Source organism: Zalophus californianus, chromosome 5, assembly GCF_009762305.2.
Source record: "Zalophus californianus isolate mZalCal1 chromosome 5, mZalCal1.pri.v2, whole genome shotgun sequence".
Lineage (NCBI taxonomy): Eukaryota > Metazoa > Chordata > Mammalia > Carnivora > Otariidae > Zalophus > Zalophus californianus.
In genome coordinates this window covers 40,313,937-40,340,131 of record NC_045599.1, presented here as the reverse complement: position 1 = coordinate 40,340,131, position 26,195 = coordinate 40,313,937, and the positions used below count along the sequence as shown (strand labels likewise).

Genomic DNA, 26,195 nt, shown 5'->3' with positions numbered 1-26,195 from the left:
AAGGCCCTGATAGAGGAAATAGTCAAGGAGCAACACAACTGAATATGAGAAACTACTGGTTTGTGTCTTTGGATGGTATCTGTGTAACAGTGGTAGTTATGCTCTGTGGAAGTACAGAAGGTAGGCAGGAGAGCTGGTAAGGTGACAGGTACCGAAGGTGATTCATAGCTGGCTTGGTCTTATACAGCTCTTGAATGCCAGGGAGCCCATACCTCCCTACCTCCCTTCTAGACATTTCTTCCCAACTATGACAGCAACTTGAATCTGAAAAAAAGTGAGCATTCTGTGTCCACCAATAGCTTAGCAAGACAAAAGGGTAGAGTTTTTGGCTTCTGTTAAAAAAAAAATAAAGTTCCTATTATCCAGGCAGTGATGAAGAAATCCCAGAAATGGTGTTCTGCTGGGTTTACTTTTATTGAACAAGTATTTGAACAGACAGCATTGTGATCAGGAGGTTTTCAAGCATAGACAGATGGAGATGTCTCTGTGCCCTGAGATCACAAATCTAGGAGGAAAGAGATGGGAAAGATTGAAAGTCAGTGAGTCCATTCCCCCAACAGCTCTGTATTATTTTCTATAGTAAATAAGACAGGCTCTGAAGAATTCTTTCTCTATACAGATGGTGAGGGTTAGGCGATTCAGAATCGGGGCATATTTTTTCCCTCCTGGCTTTCACCAATTCTTCCATCATTTGTCCTGGAAGAGAAAATGGGTAGGTTAGGTGCTAGAAACTGTGAGATACTATAGAAATGTGGGTTATACATCTACAGGTGTACTGTAGTCAAAGAAATCCATACATCCTTGCAGTCTGCCAAGAACTCACCATTTACAATCACTTTCACATTTTATTCAATTGATTCAATGAGTACTGAGCACCTAGTATACACTGCCTGCAGCAGTAGATACAAATACTAACTCTGCCCTTGATCATGTGTGACCCTCATCATCATGTGTGATCACATGTGACCAGACCCTGGTAATGAAAAGAGGTAGGTGTCAGTAACATCGCTTCACAGAGGAGGGAACAGAGCTCTAGAGAAGGTTAGTGACTTGCCAAGGTCTCACACTGGGTCAGAACTTAAATCCAATTCCTCCAACACTAATGCGTTACTATTATAAGTTGTTTGAGGCCATAAGAATTTAATCAGCTAACTTGCTTGCCTGACTCATCCAATATTCATATACCCTTGAAATGGACATTTAAAAGAGCGAATCAACACCTAAATATTTTTCAGAAGAAGGTAAGGGCCTCAGGAAATTTTTTCCCATATAACTGCACAGTGTCAGCCAGTACCACCTGGAGCACCAGTAGCATTATTGTTCCAAACCCAGACCTCCATTTTAGTTCTCACATCCACCCCAGGAGATTTCCTTTGGTTTGACGGTGGCCATCTATGGTCTTGTGGTATCTTTGAAAAGCTTTGTCATGGAATTGAGAATAGTCATTTATTCATCTACAAAATAGTATTGGTATTTTCCTTAACTGAGAAATGTCCTTTCAAGGTAGCCACTTTTTATTTAATTGAGCTATGTAATCCCTCTTCTAGAGCCCCTGGTTTTCAGAATTTCCTGACAACTAAGGGATGGTGGCAGAGCATAAGCTATGAAGCCAGAAGAAACCAGATGCAAAATAGAATGTTGAATAACTGATAATTGCAGGGTCTCCCCCAGGCTGATTTTCTATAAAATGGGAAAGATAATAATCCCTGTCCTAATCACAGGCCTACTGTGAGGATGCATACAGGGAAGAGCACATAAAATTCTGAGTTACATAAATCTTAGGAGTTATTGTATAATAGAAAAGACTTCCTAGATACTAAGCATGAGTATACATTCTAGGATCTTCAGTCTATTTTTCTAGGAAAGTTGTGACTGCCCGGCCTTTTATTCATTTTTCAAATTCCAGACTCTCTTAGAGATTCTTTCTATACAGGAACAAAGTTCCGGCAATTGCTTTCAACCTCCAGGATATGCATGCATCATAGTTGTAAGAGCAACACTGGGCCATGACCCACTTGTACCACCTTAGTATATCCAAGGTCACAGCCCTGAATCCTACAGAGGGAACTGAGCCCATGTTCAGGACACCTTTTGTTCTAATGATTTATTCCATCATCTTAACACCATAAATAAGTCCTGTCATTAATAATATGTTACATAATTCTAGTGGAAAGAAAACACCCAAAAAGGGAAAGAAGAAACTCTCTCACAAAGCCTTTTATGCTTAGCCCTGTCAAGATTCTTCCTTATTTGAATAAATACATCTTATCAGTATTATCCTATGGCACATTTCTCATAAAGCAGTTTTTGTCAAGTTGTCTACATGAGAGTACAGCAAGATGTGGCCTAAAGTGTGATCTTTAGGATTCACATAAAGATTATTTTTACCTACTGTCCTGAGTTACATGTAATTAGGTATGTGTGTGAGATGGGAGGGATACTATATTCTGTTAATAAAAAAGGAGCAAACCACTAAGAATTTATATGTAATAAGAGAGCACACACAATATGGGGTCTAGAACAAAAGTTGGTACCATCTCTTTATGGATGTGTAACAGATGACTGCCAAGCCCACATGAGGAAAGATGAAGGTCTTCGGGCTTCACCTCAATACTCTGCCTACTCCACCCGGCCTTCCAGCTGCTAATGTAAAACCAAAACCACCGAGTTTCCAGCTCTTGTTTTTCCAGGGTCCCATATCAAGACTCACTGAGTAGTTCTTATGAATGCAGTCTCGTCTAGTGTTGCTTAGGAGCTCCAAATCTGGCAGAGTAGTCTCCAATTCCATTATTGCCAAGCTTTCTGTGGCAGTGGAATGGAGTGAAACCAGTTGTGAATAATAATAAATATTTATTTAGTAAATATAATTTATTAGAATATTTTGTTTTTATTGAATATAAATATATTTTTAACATCAAATATAAGGTTATTAAACTATAATCCATTATAATTATTAAACATATATAAGCACTGTGCCAGGATCTGTTTCTCTAAGTTTCCACTATGGATTCTTCTCTTTGTCTAAGTTCATACTTTGGTCTCTTTGGCATAATAATAATAGTGATAATAATAATAAATGCCATTAGTTTGTAGACACTGCCAAATGCTTAAAAGTCAGTATTTATTGAGTATTTTCAATAACTTGGTGAGATCTTTGGTTTAGATCTTTGATTTGCCAAAGGTCTCATATATGAGAAATCTAAAAAACTGGAATTTAAATCCGTATTTGCCTGGTAACAAACATTTTTTCTTGTTTGAAAATTCCTACATTTTCCCCCAAGTTACATATCATCTTGCCCGAGGAAGAGCGTCCTCAAATGCAATCACCAGGGAGAATGGCAAACTCGATAAAGTCTGTCAATCTTGCAGGCTGCAAGGCTGTTTTGACAGACATTATCGAGTTTGCTGTTCTCTCTGGTGATTGCATTTGAGGATATGACCGTGAAAGACTTTGGAATCTGGGAACCCAACTGAGGGTTACAGAAGGGAGGGGGTGGGGGGGATGGGGTAACAGGGTGATGGGCATTAAGGAGGGCATGTGTGGTGATGAGCACTGGGTGTTACACACAACTAATGAATCGCTGAACACTACATCAAAAACTAATGATGTATTATATGTTTGCTAATTGAACATAATAATAAAAAAAATCCTTGCAGGGATTTAAATGAAAAGGCCAGCTTGTCATGTTGGGAAACAGTTGAATGCAATGTTAAGTGTGAGAACATGGGGGTTTTACAGAAATGGCTGAAATTCAGTTCCGTCACTATGTGACCTCCCTCAATCTTTTCTTCTCTCTTTATAGTAAATCACAGGATATAAAACCTACTTTGCAAAAGTGTTATGTGAGGGACCTTGCTCATAAACAATCTATTAATGATCCCAGTTAACAGTAAGCACTTATATTAACTATTATATTATTATCCCTGCATATTTCAGTGATTACTTAATTATCTTCACAATGAAGATGTGACCAGTTCTGAGCCAGCATCGCTGCCCCAGCCAGAGAAATGTCCACTGGTCGGTGACAGACACAGAAGCAGAACCAGTTGGCTCTGGCCGTGTAATGGGGATGCAGTGTACTTACAGATGCTGGCACACCGAGAGGAGTTGTTTCTGGGGTGCTGTTCTCATCACACTTCCCTTCACTGCGTATGTGTGTATTAGTTTGGCGTATTCTAAGACAGAGCAGAGGAAATTAAAAAGATGGAAAAACTGACAGTTACGATGAGAAAAGAAAACAAACAAGGATCAATGGGGGTGACATCTGCGCATCAAACCAGAACTGAAATTACAAGTAGGACCCGGGATCTGAATTCAATTATTTCCCAGTAGGAATCACCCAGGTTTTGTCTCTCTCTTTCCAGATTCAGCTCCAGATACGTTCCCCAGTCCTGGATTCATTCCATCACCTTTCATTCACTATATGCTCATGAAATTGTTCAATGTTAGAAATAAACTTGGAGGGGTGCCTGGCTGGCTCAGTTGTTAAGTGTCTGCCTTTGGCTCAGGTCATGATCCCAGGGTCCCAGAATCGAGCCCCACGTCAGGCTCCCTGATCAGTGGGAAGCCTGCTTCTCCCTCTCCCACCCCCCTGCTTGTGCTCTCTCTTTTGCTGTCTCTCTCGCTGTCAAATAAATAAATAAAATCTTAAAAAAAAAAAAAAAAGGAAATAAACTTGGAGACCGCCTATTCCAAAAGCCATTATTCTACAGATGGGAAAACTGGATCCCAGAGAGAAGCTTCATTTTACTGAGTACCTATAATGTGGGATTACAAAATACAATACATATATATAATAAAAGTATATAAAATGTATATAGAACATAGATTTTATAAAATACAATAATATGTAATCATACAGTTCAAATTTTATAGCTGGAAAAAATCTTAAAAGGTATGAATTTTAATGCCTCTCTCTTAAATATTGCATATCAAACATCTGCTTGTTTGCTTCTGGTGATGGGAAACTCACTGTCTATTAAGGCAGTTTGACTTGTCTTCGGACATTGCTCAAGTTGAAATGGCTTCCCTCTAAGACCACAGAAATCAATACTGTTTCCTCTTGCCTAGGACAGCCTGGATCCTCCCTCTATAATATATATTATCAGTTCCTTTAGCTAAACAATCCAACCTGAGCCATGCTTTATTAATATTTTTACCATTGAAGTTTCTGACTCTAAAGTTCCCTTGACTTAAAGTGTGACTTATTATGGGTTTATACAGTTAATGGAAGGCTTAAAGAACACTGGGTGGATAATTTAGGCCCTGACATTTACAATAAAGGGAAGTTGAAGAATTTCTGGGCTGAAGATAAGGCATATACAGTAACAAATTCCTGAATGGTTGCATTCATTTCTTAAACGGAGATTTCTTAATTCTTAAAACTCTATAAGATCCATGGAGGGATTTCAGGAGATTCATGCACCCATAAATTTCATGCAGACAAATTGTTAATGTTGCTTCATTTTCTTTTCTTTTCTGGAAAGAGGTAACTTTCTCATCATCAAAGGAACTTTTGATCCCTTGACTACCTTGGATATAACAGTAGTGTAGTGGAGAGAAAAGAGAACTGTACTGAGACCCAAACCAACAAGGTGAAAATTCTGTCTAATCTACTTCCTAGCTTTGTGACTTTAAACAAGTTACCTGGACTCTCTGAACCTTAGATTCGCCCTCTGTACAGTGAAGATAATAGCGCTCATAGCATGTAGTGAGGATTCAGCGAGAGAGTGAATGTGCGAGTGTCTTACCTACAGATGTGAGAACACACAAAGCACTCATATTCAGGTGTTATGCTAAGTGTATAAATTGCAGAACGTCCCATCCTCACATTCCGGGCTTTGCTTATGGTGTCCCCAGAAGGCAAGAACATACACAGAATACAGTGTAAATCTGGGATGGGGTGGGAGTGGGTTGGAAGAGTCAAGATTTGTCACCACGCTTTCACTTAAAGCTGGTCAAATGTGAGGCAGGTGAATAGAGGTGAGGGTAAGACAGTATTTGAGCAGAAAAGCAAAAAGCTAAAACCCATAATGATAGTATTAAAACAAATCCCTCATATGTAATTTGAAATAAAAATGGCAATTCAATTCTTCTTAAAAATCCAGTGAAGCCAGCTAGCTCAGAGAATGGTCTGCACTTCCTCAGTGGAAAAAGTGAATCTGAGAATGATGAGATAACATGGCCACAGATGCACAGACAGTAATAAATCTGAGCGCCCACACCAAGTCCGCCATTTGCCATTTGTTCCGGGGGCTTTCTCTTGAATGAGACCACTTCTGCTCCAAGAAGAAGACTTGGAGAAGATGGAAAATATGTGACTATCAGGTAGTCAGAGGGCCCAGGAGAGATTATTGGCCAGCACAGCAATGATTATCAACTTTTTTTCTTTTTACACAACGCGTGGACGATGTTCGCATTCCCACGACTGTATGTGGGCTAATAGAGACTTTCTCTAACTGTTGCAACCCCACCATTTTTTCCTTTCTCTTCCACTCAGTAAAGTATATAAGCAACTTAATCAAAAGGATAACCTCCAATCCCCTCTATTTTATATATGAATAAGATCATCCACAAAATTTGAATTTTTAACTGCTATGATTAGTAAATTGGTGCAATGCACCTCCAATTGGTATGAGTGCAGTCTTGTGGGTCAACACCATAGTCAAGAACCTCTCCACTTGAAGATATGATAGTACAACATGTGTACTTACAGGTTTTCATGACAGAGCATGCAGGGATTGTTGTACGTCTGGCCATCATCACCACAGACAGGCTGTAAATTCTTTGGGCAAAGGTAACCCATCTTGGGCAATACTCGGTAATGTTTGCACATCTCAGAATCCTGAAGAAGTAAAATATAAATCAGATTTACTCAATGGCACTCAGGAGTGGAAAAACCTTTTGATTTCCTCAATCACATCTGAATAAAACATTAGTAAAGGAACTGTAACATAGGTCATAGAAACTCACTATTTAAAAATCAACCAACACAGTTATAAATAACTCATGACTCAAGGTAATCATAATGGAATGTAGAAATGTTTTAAACTGAATGATAATAAAAATATAAATTACCAAATCACAGCAGCTAAAGCAGTGATTTAAGGGAAAGTTGTAAATAAATACATGATTGGCAAAGAAGAAAGATTTAAGATCAATGATCTAAACTTCCATGTCAAGAAGCTAGCAAATGGGGGCTCCTGGGTGGCTCAGTTGGTTGAGCGGATGCCTTTGGCTCAGGTCATGATCTCGGGTACTGGGATGGAGCCCCAGGTCAGGCTCCCCGCTCGGCGGGGAGCCTGCTTCTCCCTCTCCCTCTGCCTGCTCCCCCCCACCCCCGCTTGTGCGCGCTCTCTCTCTGTCAAATAAATAAATAAAATCTTAAAAAAAAGAAGCTAGCATAATAGCTAATAAACAAATTAAGCTCAAAGAAAATAGAAGAAAAGAATAATACAGAAGAGAAATCTATGAAATAGAAAACAACAAAGCAAAACACTGGTTGTTTGAAAAGATTAATAAATTGATAAACCACTTGCAAAATTGATAAAAAGGCAAGAAATGTACATTACCAATATTAAAAATAAAATGGGGGTTTCACTATATATAGATATTAAAAGGATAATGTGGAAATGTTATAACTATACACCAATAAACTTGACAACTTAGATGAAATTAAAAAATACCTTCAAAACAGCTTTCTGAAGCAAAGAAATAGAAAATCTAATCGTATGATATCTGTAGGTATTCATTCCAGAGGCATAAATAAGTACTTGTTCGCTAGTTTGTTTTGATAAATAATTCAAACATCCAGGGGTGCCTAGGTGTCTCAGGCTGTTGAGTGGCTGACTCTTGGTTTTGGCTCAGGTCAAGATCTCGGGGTCATGAGATGGAGTCCCGCTTTGGGCTATTGCTCAGCGTGGAGTTGGTTTGGCCCTCTCCCTCCCCCTCTGCCTCTCTTCCCAATATTTATTTTATTTGAAAGAGAGAGAGAGTGTGTGCACACACACACGCACATGCATGAGCATGCAAGTGTGGAGAGGGGCAGCGGGGGAGAGAGGGACTTTGAGAGGTGGTTGGAACCAGGGTCTGCTCTGAAGGTGAAATCAACCATAATTGGTTCAGAGTTGACAGACTATGTAAGAAAATACTAAGGATATCTCTCCCTCTCTCTCCAAAATAAAATTAAAAAAATCCAGTGGACTGCTTTAGATTATGGTGAGTTCCATATTGGTAGGTATTCAGGGAGAATTTAGGCAAGCACCTTCTATGAATCACTGGCAAAGGTAGGAATGAACCAGATATATCTTTAGCATTTTTTTTTCAGGTATCTGTTGCTACAAGGTTCAAAACTACTAGGATAAAGCATTACAAAGAAGCAACGACAGGCTGCTTCTCCTTTTTCTTACATAGTACATCAACTCTGAACCAATTGTGGTTGATTCCAGCTTCAGAGCAGACCCAGGATCCAACCACCTTTCATGACTTCTACCCCTACTGCCATGGTATAAACTACAGTCATCTCTTCCATTGACTACTGCTATGACTAATCAGCTGTCCAGATTTTGTTCTTGCCTCCCTGTAGTGCATTTTCAATATACCAGGCAGAGTTAGTCTTTTAAAAAATAAATCAGATCACATCACTCCTCTTTTCCAAACCTTCATTCAGAATAACAATCAATATCTTTAATATGGTCTGCAAAATCCTATATAATATGGCCTCCTGCTACTTTCATGACTTCCCCTTCTATGGTTCTCTCTGGGGTCCCTCTATTTCAACTACACTGGTCTCCTGGCTGGCCTTTGACCCCCTCCTTGGGGCTCTGTTATTATTTTCTTGGAAGGCTTTTCTCTCACTTAACATGTATGGTATCAATCTGTTTAGGTCTTGGTGTAAATGTCACCTCAGAGTTATTTACTGTACAGCCTACTTAAAATTGTACTCCCCGCCCCGACCCTGATCCCAGTATTAACTATATCATTATTTTATTTCCCCTTGGAGTTACATTTTATTTATTCATATTATCTACTATCTATATTCTTCAAACATAAACTCCATGAATATAGAGAGTTCTGTCTGCTTTGCTTATGACTATTGTTCTCATACACATGAATAATGGTTGGAAAATTGTAGGTGCTCAATAAACATTTGTAAAATGAATGAATGAGAAAGTGAATAATGAATGTGGTTCTCTTCTCCAAGAGAAAGCTCAGCTCAAAACCAGATTGTACATTAGGAAGAACCTTGACGAGGCTTCTTGTCTGCTGGCAGTATCTCATTTCTTGAGGTAGTTGCTAATATCACAGCTGTGGTCACTTTGTGATACTGCATTTAGCAGTACACTCCTAATAAGCATTCTTCTATATGACTCTTATACTTCAGTAAAATGTTTTTTTTTAAAGAACAGATTTTATTATTCACAATAGCCAAGATATGGAAACAACCATCAGTGGGTAAATGGATAAAGAATACGTGTTACACACACACACACACACACACACACACACACACACAGAACACTGGAATATTATTCAGCCATGAGAAAGAAGGAAATCTTGCCATTTACAACTTAGATTAATCTTTAAGGCATCATGCTAACTGAGATCAGTCAGACAGAGAAAGACAAATACTGTATGATATCATTTATACGTGGAATCTAAAAATGCAAACTCAGAAACAGAGTATAGGATAGTGGTTACCAGGGAAGGGGACTGAGGGACGTTGGGAGACGTTGGTGAAAGGGTACAAACTTTCACTTATAAGATGAATAAGTTCTAGGGGTGTAATGTACAGCATGGTGATTATAGCTAATCATTCTGTATAATACACTTGAAAGTTGGTAAGTGAATAAATCTTAAATGTCCTCACCACACACACAAATAGTAATTATGTGAGGTGATAGTGGTGTTCGCTAACACTACAGTGATATCATTTTGCAACTTAAAAGTGTATTAAATCAACACACTGTACATCTTCAATTTACACAGTGTTATATGTCAATTATATCTCAATAAGCTAGAGGAAAAAAGAACAGATTCTGTGAATAGTTTCTCTCCATGCTTACGGGATTCCTAGGGTAGCAACTAGTTTACTAGAAATCTGCAATTAGTATATATTTCACCAGGGCAACTCATCTACTATCCTACTTAAATTGGGCAAATAATAAGATTAAATTCATGCTTGATACTTTTCTTTCTTTTTTTTGCTGGGTCATCAGACTAGATGCTCAAGTTTCACTTTTAGAGGCCAATTTCATATGCTACTTCACGAGTATACTTCATGAATATACGCTTATTCCCTTTCCTCCTCTCTATTCCTCACTTTGGCAAAGCTCTATAAAAGCAAACCTGTTAGGCTGATTTACACTAAAGTATATGTTACTGAAGGGCATCAGCTTGTATTTTGAATAAACAAGTTTTAATCACTATGAATCGCTGATTAGTGGAATCTCACGGGTGTGAAAATGCTCTGCACCCCTTTCTAGGCTATTGGGAAGAGGGTTGATTTGGGGAGGGGGAGAGACAGGAAGCTGGGTGAGGAGTCTTTTTGGCCTGCTGAAATTACAGAATTGAGGCTCCTAACTACTTATCTGATCATATGTGCAATAAGCCACGTTCATGATACACCCACGTTTTAAAATTTCAATAATGTACTAAATTGGCTTGGAACAGGGCTAATAATCTAAAAGAGCACAGAATAATGCACTGATGAGTAATTCCCAGAACTCTCACTGAGCTTGGAACTACACACAAAGGGTTTGGAGCTACTCCGAATTCACCTTTCCAAGGCCTCTCTATGGAAATGAAGCTCATGGGTGGTGGTGGGGGGGGGAGCGCGGATTTGCAACAGACCCCAAACAAATGCATCAACTTAATAAGTAGCTTTTCAGGAGTAGTCATTCTTACCAGAAAAGAACTGGAGGAAGTTGGGCTGTTTTCGTCCAGAGATCTAACGTGGAATGATTTATCTCGAATTCTTGCCCTTTCCAAAGCTTCTTTTTGACTACAGAAGAAGACGAAAAGTAATTTAAAGTTATAGCCACGAAGACTAGCACCTGTAACTTCCAGTGGAAGCTATGCCATCCTAAATAAAATATGATAGAACCGCAGAACATTCAGCCAGAGGATGATGTAAAGAAAAGTACACAATAGGGAACTGGTTGAGAGCACTCATCACTTACTAGATATATGACCTTGGACAAGTTGCTTAAATGCCTTGAGCTTAGCTTTTCTAGAACTTAAAAGGAGGGTAGTATTGGTAATTCCAGTCTCCAGGAACATACTACAAAGAGCTAAAAAAATACTGATTATTCTAATTGTGTTCACAGTGTTTTCATAACCATCGTCATCAGTATCTATCATGTCCCTTGGTCCCCAAATATAGTTGTTCATCAAAACAACCTAGAAACCTCTTCTAAACAACAAATTCCTTAGCCCTGAATTTTTTGCCAAATACATTTTGGGGGGTAAAAATCTGTTATTTCGGAAAAAGACTTTTCCGTTGAGTCTGATCCAGTTGTGGAACAAAGATTTGGAAGATTTTCTTGTAGTTATGATCCTGAGAGTTGAAAAAAAGTTTTCTCCGGTGACACAGCTAGTAAATACTCTGGTTAGAATTCACATATGGATTTCCTGTCTCCTATATCAAGTGTTCTCAACTTAAGGGCCTTGAATCTAAAGACTTATTTTAAGGACGCCATGGATTAATGAGCACACATTTATTTTATCAGCAACTTCTAAAGATGCTGTTCCCATGGGTCCTGTCCCCATGCTTTAATAAAAACAACTTTTGCACCAAAAAATAGAAATTAAAATAAAAAATTAAAAAAAATAAAAACACAATTCCCCCACTAGCTGGAGGGGTAACAGGATCCTCTTACTCACATGATCGTTCTGCACATGTGGCACTTGTTTTTGTATAGTTTTCCATCAGCACCACGCACGGGGTCATTCTCTCGAGTGCACCAGAGCTGGTCATTCCTCACGTACTGCCGAAAGTTACTGCACTTGTCCTAGAAAATGAGAAAGGGGAAGTGAACAGGATTTTTCCCCTTTCTAAAACTTGGTCTTAGAAAGTCCTTTCTTAGCTGTGAGCTCAGACTCACTACCCTTATCCTGGCAATGGAGGCCAAGGAACGCCTAGACTTTAAAATTTCCAACACCACTTCATTCTGAACTTTTCTTCCTGGGTCCTGAAAATGCAGAGGGGAACACTTAATAGGTCATGTCTCCCTCACCCTGTCCTTCCTAGCTTCCTTCCTCCCTTCCCCTCATTTTCCACATGAGCTGTACTCTTTTTTTTTTAAAGATATTTTTAAAAATTTATTTGTCAGAGAGAGAGAGAGAGAGAGCGTGAGCACACAAGCAGGAGGAGCGGCAGGCAGAGGGAGAAGCAGGCTGCCCGCTGAGCAAGGATCCTGATGTGGGACTTGATCCCAGGACCCTGGGACCATGACCTGAGCCAAAGGCAGACGCTTTAACCAACTGAGCCACCCAGGCATCCCATAGGAGCTATACTCTTGACCAAAGGACTATCATAGGAATCTAATGCCACAAATGTGATTATTACTGCAAAGGACTGAATGAAGAAGATGTCTTCTTTGCAGGCTTGAAAAGGAAATAGAAGAGGCAGCATCATGCATACACACTATTGATTTGTTGATGCTGTGAAAGCTATCTGGAGGAAACAGGAAAAAAAGACATCAAGGAGAGAAGCTAAAGGGGAGGCTTTGAAATTAGTGTATGTTACCTGAATTGTAAAAATCAATGTCAACAAGCTACCCGAAGCGTCATTTCACATTTATGTCAGAGGAAAGCATGCAGGTGAGGTGGTAAAGAATTTTACACTCTATTTTTCAATCCATATTTCTCCCAAAGAGGAGAGCAATATTTGATGCACATTGTGGGCAAATTCTCTACAAAACTGAGAAAAATATTAAACTTAAAGCCAGACAAAAATGTTGTTATAATCAAAATGAAATATTAGCAAAGTCTATTTTCTTTGAAGCAAAACATTGGCATTTTTATTATCCAAAAAACCAGAGGAGAATGTCAGATTCTGAGGATGAAAGGCAAAATAGTTATCTTTGCATCTTTTAAGAAATGACCTTTGCATCATCTGAGGGCTTGGCATTTGATTTTTCTTCGTCATTCTTTTTTCTTTCACTAGCTTCTCGCTCACTGCAGAATAAGAAAGGATAGGATTGTTTTTACTGAGTTTTTTAAATGAAGTATTTCTCTAATTCTAAACCTTAGCAAATCTAACACTATTTTCTCATATCTGAAAAAAATACCTAAAATACTTTTTTTTCTTTTTTACTAATGAGTCTTAACTGTTGGAATTTTCATAGTGCATTTGTGGCAACGCTATCGACTTTCATAAATTCGGTTACTACACTGTCATCCAGAGTGCTATGCTCCTAAAAGGCCATTGCATTTTTCCTTAATAAAATATTTGTATTTTATTAAGGAAAATACAATGTATTTTTCTCTCTCATGTAATGTTGCTTCCTTTCTCCTTTCTCTTTTCCATATTCAATTAGAACTGAACTCTCCAATATTGATTTTCTTTATGTAGTTATATTGCTTCAGGTTTATAAATGTTTGAAGCATATTATCTCCTTGAATCCCTACGAAAAGTCTATCATGTAGAAATTGCTGCCTTTATATACAAGAGGAAGTATGTGGTAACTCAGCTGATGGACTTCTCTGAAAGCCCGGGATTTGGGCACCATACAACAGCTGTCTCCCTGTCCCAGATGCTCTGGATATGATTACGCTTCTCATCATCAAAGGAAACACTTTTTGCGAGAGCGTTCTGAAAGCTCACTGTCCTCTTCTAAAGGGAAGGCCTTGTATGTTTTTCATGTGCAATGCCCAGGGCCTTAAGTTTTAAATTAAAAAGAACCATCTCCTCGCAAACAAGCACAACCCATCAAATTGATCGATAAACCTCTTCACGTACAAGATGCTATGACACATAGCACACTTGTTGACGTGCATCTTGCCATCTGGACCTCGAACAGGGTTGTTTTCTTTGGTGCAGATAAACTTCCCCTCTGTCACCATATTCCGGAATTCGTGGCACTGATCCTGCCAAGAGAAGCAGAAAAAAGATGTTACCATGATAGTCTGAGCTCTAAAATTTAAAACATAATTTGTGGGATATAAGCTCATAATACTTGAGGGGGGAAATAAAAATCTAGAGAAAACAGAATTTTAGGGATGGAATGTGTTTTAAAGGCTCTTCATTCAATATCTGCGTAGGAAGTTAGAATCCTCTCCATAGTGTCCCTCTCAAATAATGACTTTGTCTGGTGGAATTTCACGACTGCCTAGGGCAGCCTGCACTGTGTTAATGCAATTTTTAGCAGGCTGAGCCCCAAACCTGTCTCCCTGCAGGCTCCTCATTACTCCACACATAAGCCCTGAAATGAAATCATAGACGCTCTGTTTCTCAAGAACAAAATAATATTTTATTATATGCCAGGCATTTTGTTGTTTGCTAAGAGCACACAAGATAAACACTCATTATCCTCATTTTATTGATGAAAAGCACTCATTATCCTCATGTTATAGGTGAGAAAATAAGGCTCAGAGAGATTAAGTAAAGTCAATGTTGGAATTGTGATCAGAAATCGGGTAACAAGCTTTGTTATTTTCTGCGCTTTTACCTGGCAGAGAATAAAACTGATAAACACTTGTAAAAAGATAAAGCTGCCTTTTATATTCACTGAAAAATAAGAACCTTAAAAAGAAGACAGTGAAAATGAATCCACAGGATCTGGCCTCTGATGAAATTTTTGGATATCTACAGAAATTTGTCATAAACTACCTGTAAGCTCAAAAAGCCCAAGGAAAGATATGGGAAAATTACCTTGAAAAATACTGCTAGTAACGTGGATAGCAGTTACCCTTCCTTCCTTCCCACCTTCCTTCCTTCCTCTCTCTCTCTTTCTTTCTCCAAGAGATTTTATCTATTTATTTTAGAGAGAGAGAGAGTGTGAGTGGGGGGAGGAGCAGAGGGAGAGAGACAAGCAGACTCCATGCTGAGCGTAGAGCCCGACACGGGGCCCGATCCCATGACCCTGAGATCATGACCTGAGCCAAAGTCAAGAGTCAGATGCTCCCAGCCAGGTGCCCCTATCCTTCTTTCTTTAAATTGTGATACCCATTAACAACTCCAGACCTACTTCTGTTTGCAGTATTAAAAAAGTTCTCTGGAACACTTGATCAAAATATTAAATGTCTCACAGCCATCATTTTTGGAAGTTGCTAGAATTATTTCCTTTTCCAGCCACACAAAATCCCACTTACATATATGTTTATGATAGCACCCATCTGCCTGTACTTCCGTCTTTGCTTTATGGGTGCAATCTCTGGCTCTTCTTTTTATGACCTGTGTGTAGTTAACTTATCTGAGTTTTTCTCAACTGAAAAACGGGATCAATACCACCTACTGCATAGATTTTGGGCTTATTTATTTTTTATTGACGTATAATTGATATTAGTTTCAGATACACAACATAGTGATTTGACATTTGTATACTTTGCAAAATGGTCACCCCAATAAGTCTAGTTATCATCTGTTACCATACAGTTACTACAATGTTACTGACTGTATTCCCCATGTGTACATTATATCTCCCTGACATTTATTCTAGAATTGGAAGTTTGTCCTGGGCAGGTGGTCAGTATGGATAAATGTTATTATGATTTGTCCCGCATAACTGACCACCTGGATTTGCATGTACATCAGCAGGCTAAGAATGTTGTTTGTTAGACTCATGCTATGTGAATAACCTTGGGAGTCTGGGTGTTTGAAATATATTATCTGGCCCCCAGATGGCCCTTCTGTTCTGGGTGCCAAGAGCTACAAATCTTATCTCACACCCCTTCCTGCTCAAGGTTGGACTGGCCCCCTAGAATGGAATCTGGGAGGGGAGGCAGACAGACAAAGCCCAGGCTCCTTGAAAATACAGAAACATGGTAACATAGAAATGCAGCTCACAGTGAACTGCAGGTAGGCAGACAAATGTTTAATTTCAAACCCTATTATTTGCCCTATAAATATGGCCCTATGGGGAGGGTCGGTTGGAAGTTTCACCTGAGGGGAGGACGCTCAGCTCAGGCCTCTCAGCTGGGACTCCAGCCTGGCTGTTCCCATAGGGCTTCCCCAGCTAATGAGGTTGGATGTTGTAAGTATCTGATTTGATGTAACTTTGCCTTATTCTCATTTATTGCCTCCTATTACTTTCATCTATGTGTAGATTCCTTTCTTCTTCTGTTCCTATTAGGTTTCTGTAATAATAATAAAAAACTTTTCTTTCCTTTTCGAAACTGAAACACAGCTGTTGTGAATCTTTTGTTCAGAGAAGCAGATTTAAATATGATGATGCATGTGATTTGTAAAAAATTTAACTTTGCAGATGTAGGTAAGACCATAGCTCTCTTTTTGCCACACAAACACACAAAATGTCTGGACATTTTTAATATATGAATATACAGAATATTTTTTGTTTGACATTTCTAAAATAGATATTAAAAAAAGAAAAATATTGACTAAGATTAGAAATAGAATAGATGGCCAGTAGAGATGATTTGAATTTATACAATAAAATCTTATCTCAAGGCCATTCATTTACCAAAATGCATAATAGATATTCCCAACATATATTTGTTAAAATGAAATTACTATTAATGGTTCATTTTTTAAGTCAGTATAGACCTAATGAAAAGTTCCCTCATTAACATTCATTAACAGGAAAACTTTCCTGGGGAGACTTCACGATTTCTCTTTTCTAATTGGGAGTCCATTGATGGATTAGAAGAGATTATGCTGTGTCATATTCTATGTGTTAGTGTTGTAAAGCATTGAACATTATTTTTAAAGCCCTAATTGAATACAAGACGGCACTGGAATGCCATGTCAAGAATTCATCATCTGGAGCTCTAAGTTTTTGATATTTGCTTTCTTATTTGTAATTTTGGTGTCTATTTGCTTAATTATTTGTTTTAAAACTTCAGAGAAGAGGAGCGCCTGGGTGGCTTAGTCGGTTAAGCGTCTGACTCTTCCTTGGTTTCGGCTCAGGTGGAGATCTCACGGGTTGTGAGATGGAGCCCTGTGTTGGGCTCTGTGCTCAGTGGGGAGTCTGCTGGAGATTCTCTCCCTCTGCCCCTCCCCCCACCTACACACACATGCTCTTTCTCTCTCTCAATAAATAAATAAATAAATCTTTAAAAAAAAGTAAAACTTCAGAGAAGAAATCCACTTCATCATAACCATAGCTTGGTGATGGTAATTGGTCCTGCAGATAGGTGGTCATTACATCAGAGTTGCTTTCAGAGCATTGAAATAGCATGCTATTTCTTTGCAAGATCTGACCATGCTTTCCTGTTCATCATTATATACACAAGGAGTGGGACAGAGTAGGCATTCCATAAATATTTGTTGAATGGATTAACCTTACCCCCAAGCTTCCAGCTTGTACTTCCAGAAAATACATCTAACACACACTACCTCGTTTTCATTGCTCTTTTCTCCTGTGTTTCTCAAGTTGTCCTGCTCTTTCTTTTTTCTTTCAGCTGCTTCCCTTTCCCTTGAAGAAAAAATGGAAAAAAACATTTCAACCAAAGTGAACAAACACCTCATTAATAATTAGATCTGTTTTTAAAAAGAAGTCATTTTCTCAAACTGATGAGAAATGATTATCAAACTTTAATTTTTGCAATCAAAGGCCCATTTTTGAAAATACTCACAGTTTGTCCTTACACATAGCACACTTATTGCCATGTGTCTTGCCATCTGGACCCCGGACAGGGTCACTTTCTCGGGTGCAGATAAGTTGTCCATTTTTCATTTGGCTTCTAAACTCATCACACGTGTCCTAAAAAGAAGGAAAGTTTATATTGGAAATGGCTGTTTTCACATAGTATTTGATTGGGCTTGAAAATCTGAAGATTTTGATTTCAGAGTCAGGCAGCCACTTAACCTTGCTCGGAGGCAATATAATAGCCTACAAACATGTCCACATTCTAATTCCTGGGACCTGTAAATACGTAGCCTGATATGGTAAGGACAAATTAAGGTTGAAGATAGAATTAAGATTGCTAATTAGCCGCCCATAACATGGAGAGATTATCCTGAATTATCTGGGTGGCCCAGTGTAATCACAAAAGTTCTCATGAGGGAAAGGGGGGGGGGCAGGAAAGTCAGTATCAGAGTAAGGCAGCATGAAAACAATTCAACTGGCCCCTGCTGATTTTAAAGGTGGCCACGAGCCAAGGAATGCAGGCAGCCTCTAGAAGTTAGAAAAGACTATGAAACAGATCTTCCCTAGAGCCTCCACAAAGAGAGTTTGTGTTGTTTCAAGCCACTGTTGATAGTAATTTGTGACAGTAGCTGAGCCTCATTCTCCTCATCTATAAAATAAAGTTAAAAAATGTATTTGACCAGGTTGTTCAGACAATGAAATAAACTACTATTTGTAAAAGTGCTTTGCAATATTGTTAGACTGCAAGATTTCCATTTGGCATTAAATATCTCCATTGAACAAGTTACCAGCAATACTGACATGTATGATGACTTCTGATCTTCTTAGGGCAAAGATCTTGGTTGGCAACATTGACATTCTCTTTCCATATTTTTGATTGCCAAGGGTTGACTTACAGAAAGATCATTCTTGTCAAAATCTAGTTAATGACTCACCTTTTCTGATGCTGACTCAGTCCCATTTGATCTGTAGCCAGAATGCTTATTTTCTTCCTCTGCTTCTCTTTGCCTGGAAGAGAAGAATCAATAGTCATCCTGTTAACCCAGACTCAGGTTTGGAAGTAGGCTTAGAGTTTGGGTATCCTAAACCACCTCCTTCACAGAGAATCTCTGTGCATCCCTGAGGTGGACAGTCAGCTTGGTTATTAGGAAGCTTCCTCATCACAGGGTACGTATGGTGGATATTATATGTAGATCAACTCGTAATTTCAAAGTCTCCTTTATTTGTGTCCAGGTTTATCTCTGTCTAATGTCTGTCCTTCAGTCTTACTTCATTCACAATCCCAGGACAACACAGAACAGGTTTGCTGAATCCATTATCTCTTCTTGATATTAACCCATCAGATATTTAGAGGCAAGTTTCAGGTCTTAAGCCCAGTGTCCTCATCTTTTCATCATTAGTTGTGGTTTTTAATTCACCACCAACTCACCATTCTAGTGCCTTGACAAGTAAGGCAACCCATTAGAATATTATTTCTTAAAGTATGGAGCCCAAGATAGAAAGAAGACAAGTAATCTAGAAAGTACCTTAGGATCATTTTTTTTTTTTTAAATCTCTCACCTTTCTGATAAAGTATTTATTTCAATGGTCCCCAAAGTTTTCATGTGCATTAAGAAACACTGAGATTTTTAAAAATTCAGATCCACTGACCATCCCAACAGGTTTACTGACAAGATTTAGACTGGGACTCTAGCCTGGTTTTTAACGAGCCAGGTCATTCTGATGCGGTTGGCTCAAGATCCAAATATTTCAAAACTCTAATACACTTATATCTCTTGCAAAGTTTCATTTGGTTTTGTACACAAAACAAACATGTGTATGAATGTACATAACATGAATATATACATTCTTTTTAGGGAGTTCCCTTTGTGTAGTAAAGTGGTAGTAAAACATATCCTGAAGATTCAAACATATATAAAGTCATGACATTTTATCAAGTACTATTGGAAAAAGAGGGTATTGTAATGATTCAGTTTAGTGGAATTCTAGTGATAATCATGGCTCTGATCACAAGCCTCCAGTGACCGCTGATCACACATAGAATAAAATCCAATGTCCTTCTCTTGGCCTAAAAAGCCTTATTTGATCTCTCCAAACTCATTTTCTGCTATTTTCTGTGCAATAATTTTGAGACATGATGACCTCCTTTCTGTTTCTTGAGCTTGGCAATTTTACATCTTCAGAAATTTGCATTGGCTCTTGCTCTGCCTGAAACTTTCTTCCTCCAGATGTCCAGATGATTCACTTCACTCACTTTTTACCAGTATCCCTCACATGTCAGGCCTGCCCTGAACACCATAAACAAAGCAGCAACTGCAATCTCCTTCTTGCTTCACTCTCTTTTATTTGCCTCATCACTATCTGGCTTTGTGCTATGTAGTTATTTCGTTATTTATTTATAATCTGTCTTTTCTATATTATATTATAGTTCCATGGCAGGAACTTTTTCTTGTTCACATCAAGAATGCTTGTCCATGAGTAGTGCCTGTTACCTAGCAGAGAATCAAAAACCATTTCTTGTCAGATGAATGATTTCCAAAGATCATAAAAAATATTCCATTTGTGTTGTTTTGTTAAATATTCCAGATAAGTATCTTATTACATAGACGGCACTGATTTCAATGGCAAAATTTTATCTTCATAATTTTCTGCATCTAAATTATTTGTTCCTTAACCAAATTATCTACTATTAATATGTGATGCAAAAAGAAACAAAGTCATAAGTAAAAAGCTATCTTGATTATGTTAGTCATATCTGCAAAGTAGAAGCTGTGCAAAAGGGTAACAGTATAGTGTAAGAGATCATAATATTAGTGATTATACTGTTATGTATTATTTACTGAACACGAAGGATGCTGTTAAGAGTGACAATTCACATTTACTGTGTGCCTACTTTGTGCAAGGTACTGTATTAAGAGTTTTACATGGTTCTTCTCATTTAACTTTCAAAAGAAACAGTATGTGGCTCTGATGATTATTGCTGCCTCTACCCCCATTATAAATACAAGCAGACAGAAGCCTGGAGAGGTGAAATAACCTGTCCTGGAACATGAAGTTGAAATCATCTGATGCTAAAACCCTAGCACTGCTCTACTCTACTGCCCTGCTTCTATTAAAGACTTTTCATAATGTGAATAAATATTAGGCTGGTATTCAGAGGAACTGAATTCTGGTTTCAGCTCTGAAGTTCACTCCCCTCATGTGACCTTGAACTTAAAAAAAAAATTCAGGTTTTCTCATCTGTAAAATGCAATATTTGCACTAATCAGATTTTCTCACATGGCCTATACTGTCACAAGATTGTAATTTATTTTCAAGGAGAAAGGTGAAACAGGTGTATGTGTGGAGAAGCATTACTTATTAAGTATATGCCAATTAAATGCCATAATTAATAGCATTGTGCTATAGGCATCAAATTTTAGAACTATAAGCACCCATCAAGGTCATCTAGAAAACTGCCTTAGTATACAGCAGTGGTTATGTTACTTCCCTCAGTAACACAAACCAAGTGTGGCTGAGTTGGATAATAAAGCACTCCAATTCAGTACCATTCACCATGGGAAAATAGAAGCAACACACCCTGGATTATACAATAAATGTGTTGTACACATACATACAAGAAACAACCCTCTTAAACTATGCTGATGAACTATCCCAAATGATCTTCACAAATTCTCCATAGGACTTAGGCATTATATGTTCTAAAGCACAATTATCTACCATGATGGCACTTGTAGGTCACAGAATTATGATAGAAAAAATAGAGTAGGAATCAGACATTGATTAGCTGCCATTGCTAGGGCTTGTTGTTCCTTAGGGGATGTAAGAGAAAGAGACAATACCTGGGAATTAACAAAAACAGTAATTTTCCTGGAAGGAGTTGTAAGTAAATGAGAAAGAGCCAGTCATTCAGGAGGAAGTGGTGACTGTGACTATTTTTTGGACTGCCAGTGGAAAGAAGTACTTACAGTATCTCTTTACACATGGTACACTTATTGTTGTACGACTTGCCATCAGCATCACGTACAGGATCACGCTCCCGAGTACAGCTGAGTTTTCCATTTTGCATTTTGTCCCGATACTCTGCGCATTGGTCCTGAAAAAGGAGAGGAGAGTAGGTCTCCAGATTACCTGATCTCTTGTATTGCTGTTAAATTTAACAAACTTAACTCAAAACAATTTGAGTAAGAAAAGTTCTGATTTACCACCTCCTCTTATATATATATAACACCTAGCACTGCTATCTACAGAGAAAGGGGGACGGGAATCACCCATATTCTAAGACGTCAGTTGTCATGGATAATAATATTGCCTTTAAGGTTCTACGCAGGGAAATTACCAAGCTCGCTGGGATTTAACAGCATGAAGGGTCAGCAAACTATAGCCTACAGGACTAATGTGTCCTGCTGCCTGTTTTTATATATGGGGTTTTATAAATAAAACTTGAAACACACCCTCACTCATTCAGGTATTATGGCTGCTTTCTGACAACAATGGCAGAACTGAACAAAAGCAATAGAGACTATAGGACTCAGAATGTCTAAAATATTTGCTATCTGGCCTTTACAGAAAAGAGAAGTTGCTGACCTCTGGTGTAGATCAAAGGGAGAAAGAAATGTTGGAGGGAAGTATAAAGTTATGCAAAATGCCAAGGAAAACAGGCTTGAGTGAACTGTGGAGCCGAGAGACAAAGGGCCTTACCAGCTCTCCCCCTTGAGAGTGAGGATGTAGCCTCCTTACCGAGAAAGATGGAAAAACAGAATAGCCAGAATTTATCAACAGATGACAGATCTGGAAGCAAAGGGATGGTCCTGATATAGCAAGGTCGTAAGAAGAGAGCTCAAGTGGCTGTCGTCTTACACAGTGGTGTTCACACGCCAGAGGAGGGGATTTACAGGCAATTACTGTCATTCTGACCCTTCACAATGTCTCAGGAAATGGGCTAAAAACTTGCCTAAATTATTTTATTTTCTCCCTGCAAGAGTGAATAAGGGAAACCAGAGTTCAGTGAGATGAACTAATTTATTCCAAGCTGCACAAGTCCTGTGAGGCAGGGGCAGGGTCATACCCCCAACTATCTGGCTCTGAAAACCCTGCAGTTTCACCGTATTATGCTGCCTTGGATCCCAACAGAAAATCTGCCTCTAACACGTGGCTCCAGAGGGAAAGAGAGAACAATAAGAGAAAAGGAGGAGCATGAGATGCTGATGGGGAACGTCCGCATGCTGATGTCACTGTCTCTGCCGTGATCAGTTATTGGCCTGAGAGTTACATTCTGTAAAAAGGGGTCAGGAGACTCGGATGACGTCATCATGTTAATTATTTCCAGGTTTAAAGAAGTCAAAAATGCGCCCTAGAGAGATGAAAAATTACTGAGATATCACCCTACGGTTTCAAGGGGGTAACTGCCCTGCCCTTCCAAGGACGCCTTCACACCCAGCATGACTTATGTTCCCCTTTCCCACGGGTGCCCTTGTCCATGACTTGCGTCCCCCCTGCCTGTGCAAATTAGAGATTCTCTCACCTGAGCTTTCCCTCCTCCACCCGCGCCACCACCACCGTGGGAACTATGCCCCGCCGCGTTTCTCTGATCTTCATCTTCTTTTCTCTTTCTTTCTTCATCTTCTTTCTGGCTGGAAATTAGAAAGGGGGAGGTAGGGAATAATAGATTACAGAGAGTGGGGTGCGTTTCTGCAAGTTCCTCCTCCTGTGACCAAATTAGATTTGTATAGAATTCACCAGCATTTACTGAACAGCTACCATGTTGCAGGCCCTCTGAAAACAGAAAGACGAATTATGTGGAGTCCTTCTTTTTTTTTTTTTTTTTTGAGTCCTTCTGCCTGGAAGAGCTCTCCCTGCTGTAGAGGAAGACCAAGTACATAAACATAAGCAAGACCATGGGAGCGTTTTACCAGCCCTTCATAAATGCTCACTGTGACTCTCAGCTGGATTCTTCTCAAATACCTCAGAGCCAAGAGGTCCAACAATAATTATCTTTTCCCACCAAGTGTGCCCTTGCTCCTGGACTCTCTACCTTCCATGAAGAACAAAACCCTGGAGCTGTCTCTGCTCCCGCCTCTCAGCTCCCACAGCTGTTGCCGGCATGACACTGATTTCACATCTCACCTTCTCTCCTGTTTCTCTGACTCCAGTTATCGCTCTCGGATTCCTGCAAACCCCTTCTACCACCAGCAGCATTCCGAATCTCAGTCCCTTCCTTCTCTTTGTTCCCTTTTTACTGCCGACCTACGAATCTTCCCAAAGGAACCATATTTATGCCACTCACTCTCCTACCTGAAAAATTTTAGCAGCTTCCCACGATATATAGAATTGACTTCAAAGTCCTTGATCTGGCATTCAAACCCAGCAAAGTGGCTAGGTTCTAATGAAACTAAATGACTTGCTCTTTACCGTTGATACAGTTTCCTTAATTTTAGAGCTTTACCTATGCCTTTTCCTTCTTCTCCTCTCATTCCTTCCTGTTCACATCTTATCCAAATTATAAAGTCCAGTTCTACTCCCCCATAAACCTTCCTATTAACTCTCCCTTCCCTGAAGTGCTAGAACCCATTGAATACAGCATTTATCATTTAGCAATTCCTCCTTTGTATTTTTTTAAAGCTTTATTTATTTATTTTAGAGAGAGAGCAGGGGGAAGGGCAGAGGAAGAGGGAGAGAAGCAGACTCCCCACTGAGTGTGGAGCCCGATGTGGGGCTGGATCCCAGGACCCTGAGATCATGACCTGAGCCAAAACCAAGAGTAGGACACTTAACTGACTGAGTCACCCAGGCTCCTATCCTCCTTCCTATCATATGAACTTGAACCCATGTCTATTTCATCCATCTATGTACAATCATCATTCACACTGTACATTGTAGATGTTCAATAAGTGGCTATTGAATGACTGAAATATTTTATGTGTACTTCTGAGCTTTCTGTAAAGAACTGTTTTTCATTTTGTGAAAAGTGTTATATTTTCAAAAACGTAGGTAGAAAAGTTAGGCTGATAGTAAAATATGTTTATTATCTTCCCAGAGGTATTTAAAAGATGATGTAGAGAAGGGATCCATCAGACAGCAAAGGACTTAAAATTTTACCAAGAAAGATGTTGTGATCTATTAATAGGTGGGCTCTCCTCCAGAATTTATAGAGATAATACCCTAGTCATATATTGTCTATTTCTAGAATTGTGAATCTTGGTCTTTATAAAGAAAGATTTGCCCGAAAATGCTCTGCAGAGAATCATTTGCTCCCTTTACATGTAAAGAAAGGACAAACACAATAGACATTATCTTCCTGGCTCTCTGTCTCCCCAACTCTGCCAACTCCCAGCAGGGGCCTCATTTGGGCACTCACAAGACAGCTTTACACATGGCACACTTGTTGCCGTGGGTCTTGCCATCTGGGCCACGCACGGGATCATTTTCTCGTGTGCAGAAAAGATTTCCATTTTGCAAAAGGTTCCGAAATTCACTGCATGTATCCTAAAGGAGGAGAAAAGGCAAGAGCGTGGGTATTTTCGTATAAATTACTTTGTCGGATTCCTTCCAAGTGATTCCTAGTAAAACAGGAACAGAAAGTGACCTCTGGGTATGTTTCTTCCTGGCAATTGTTTCATTCAATTCCTACTAAACACACATGACTTAAAAAGAAGTTTCTCTTTCTTTTTCCTTGAGATTTAGCCCCCAAATCCAGACTAATAATCTGCACCCACACATAAGAAAGAATCCCTTAATAACTTGGGTTCTTGGGAGAACTGGCCGCTCATCTTTGATGGGGGCAAGCAAATGCCCACAAACCTGAAAAAAATCTACTTGGAATCAACCTTTTTGAAACCAAGAAAATATTATCCTAGAATATTCTAGTGTGCCCAATGTACTATTTTTATTTTCCCCAAAATGCTGGCATCAGAAATAATTAAAGATAAAGTGAGGAACACAACTGATGTGACCCAATGTGGTCATTCAAAACGACATAGTAGGTTAGGAATTACGCTAGATTTGGTGTCTGGAGGTCTAGGTTTGAACTCTTTTGTTTTCATTTTTCAACTGTGAGAACTTTGAAATACGAAGATGTGGAATCTGATGCCGATAGTCCCACTGCAATTTCTTCCTTCTCTCTGGGTTTTAAATCTTCATTTGAAAACACAGGAATGAGGTAGATCAGATGTTTGCAAACTCTGGCCTGTAAGCAAACTCTGGCCCACCACCTAGTTTTGTAAATAGTCTTCTTGGAACACATCCTTACCCATTTATCTGCATATTACCTGTGGCTGCTTTTACAGCTGTGACAGTAGTGTTGGGACAGAGCCCGAACGGCCACAACCATTCAAATGTCTACTATTTGGTCCTTTAAGAAAATTCTATCAATTCCTAGATTAGATGAACCTTGAGTTCTCTTACATAGACTTTCGGTAATTCCA

The 26,195-nt window shown here is 39.0% G+C and overlaps 1 protein-coding gene across 1 annotated transcript in view; it reads right to left on the bottom strand.

The window, feature by feature from the left end:
• Positions 1-3,944: 3,944 nt before the first annotated feature.
• The window catches only part of SPINK5 (serine peptidase inhibitor Kazal type 5), a 173,793-nt gene continuing 151,542 nt past the window's right edge, over positions 3,945-26,195 (bottom strand). The window contains exons 23-34 of the mRNA XM_027604428.2: positions 25,130-25,257; positions 23,297-23,405; positions 21,741-21,868; positions 18,708-18,780; positions 17,759-17,886; positions 17,520-17,598; positions 13,965-14,092; positions 13,108-13,180; positions 11,885-12,012; positions 10,907-11,003; positions 6,715-6,845; positions 3,945-4,176 (exon numbers count right to left, since the gene is read on the bottom strand). Of these exons, the coding sequence (XP_027460229.1) occupies positions 3,945-4,176; positions 6,715-6,845; positions 10,907-11,003; positions 11,885-12,012; positions 13,108-13,180; positions 13,965-14,092; positions 17,520-17,598; positions 17,759-17,886; positions 18,708-18,780; positions 21,741-21,868; positions 23,297-23,405; positions 25,130-25,257 (1,434 nt within the window). The remainder of the gene's footprint in view (positions 4,177-6,714; positions 6,846-10,906; positions 11,004-11,884; positions 12,013-13,107; positions 13,181-13,964; positions 14,093-17,519; positions 17,599-17,758; positions 17,887-18,707; positions 18,781-21,740; positions 21,869-23,296; positions 23,406-25,129; positions 25,258-26,195) is intronic.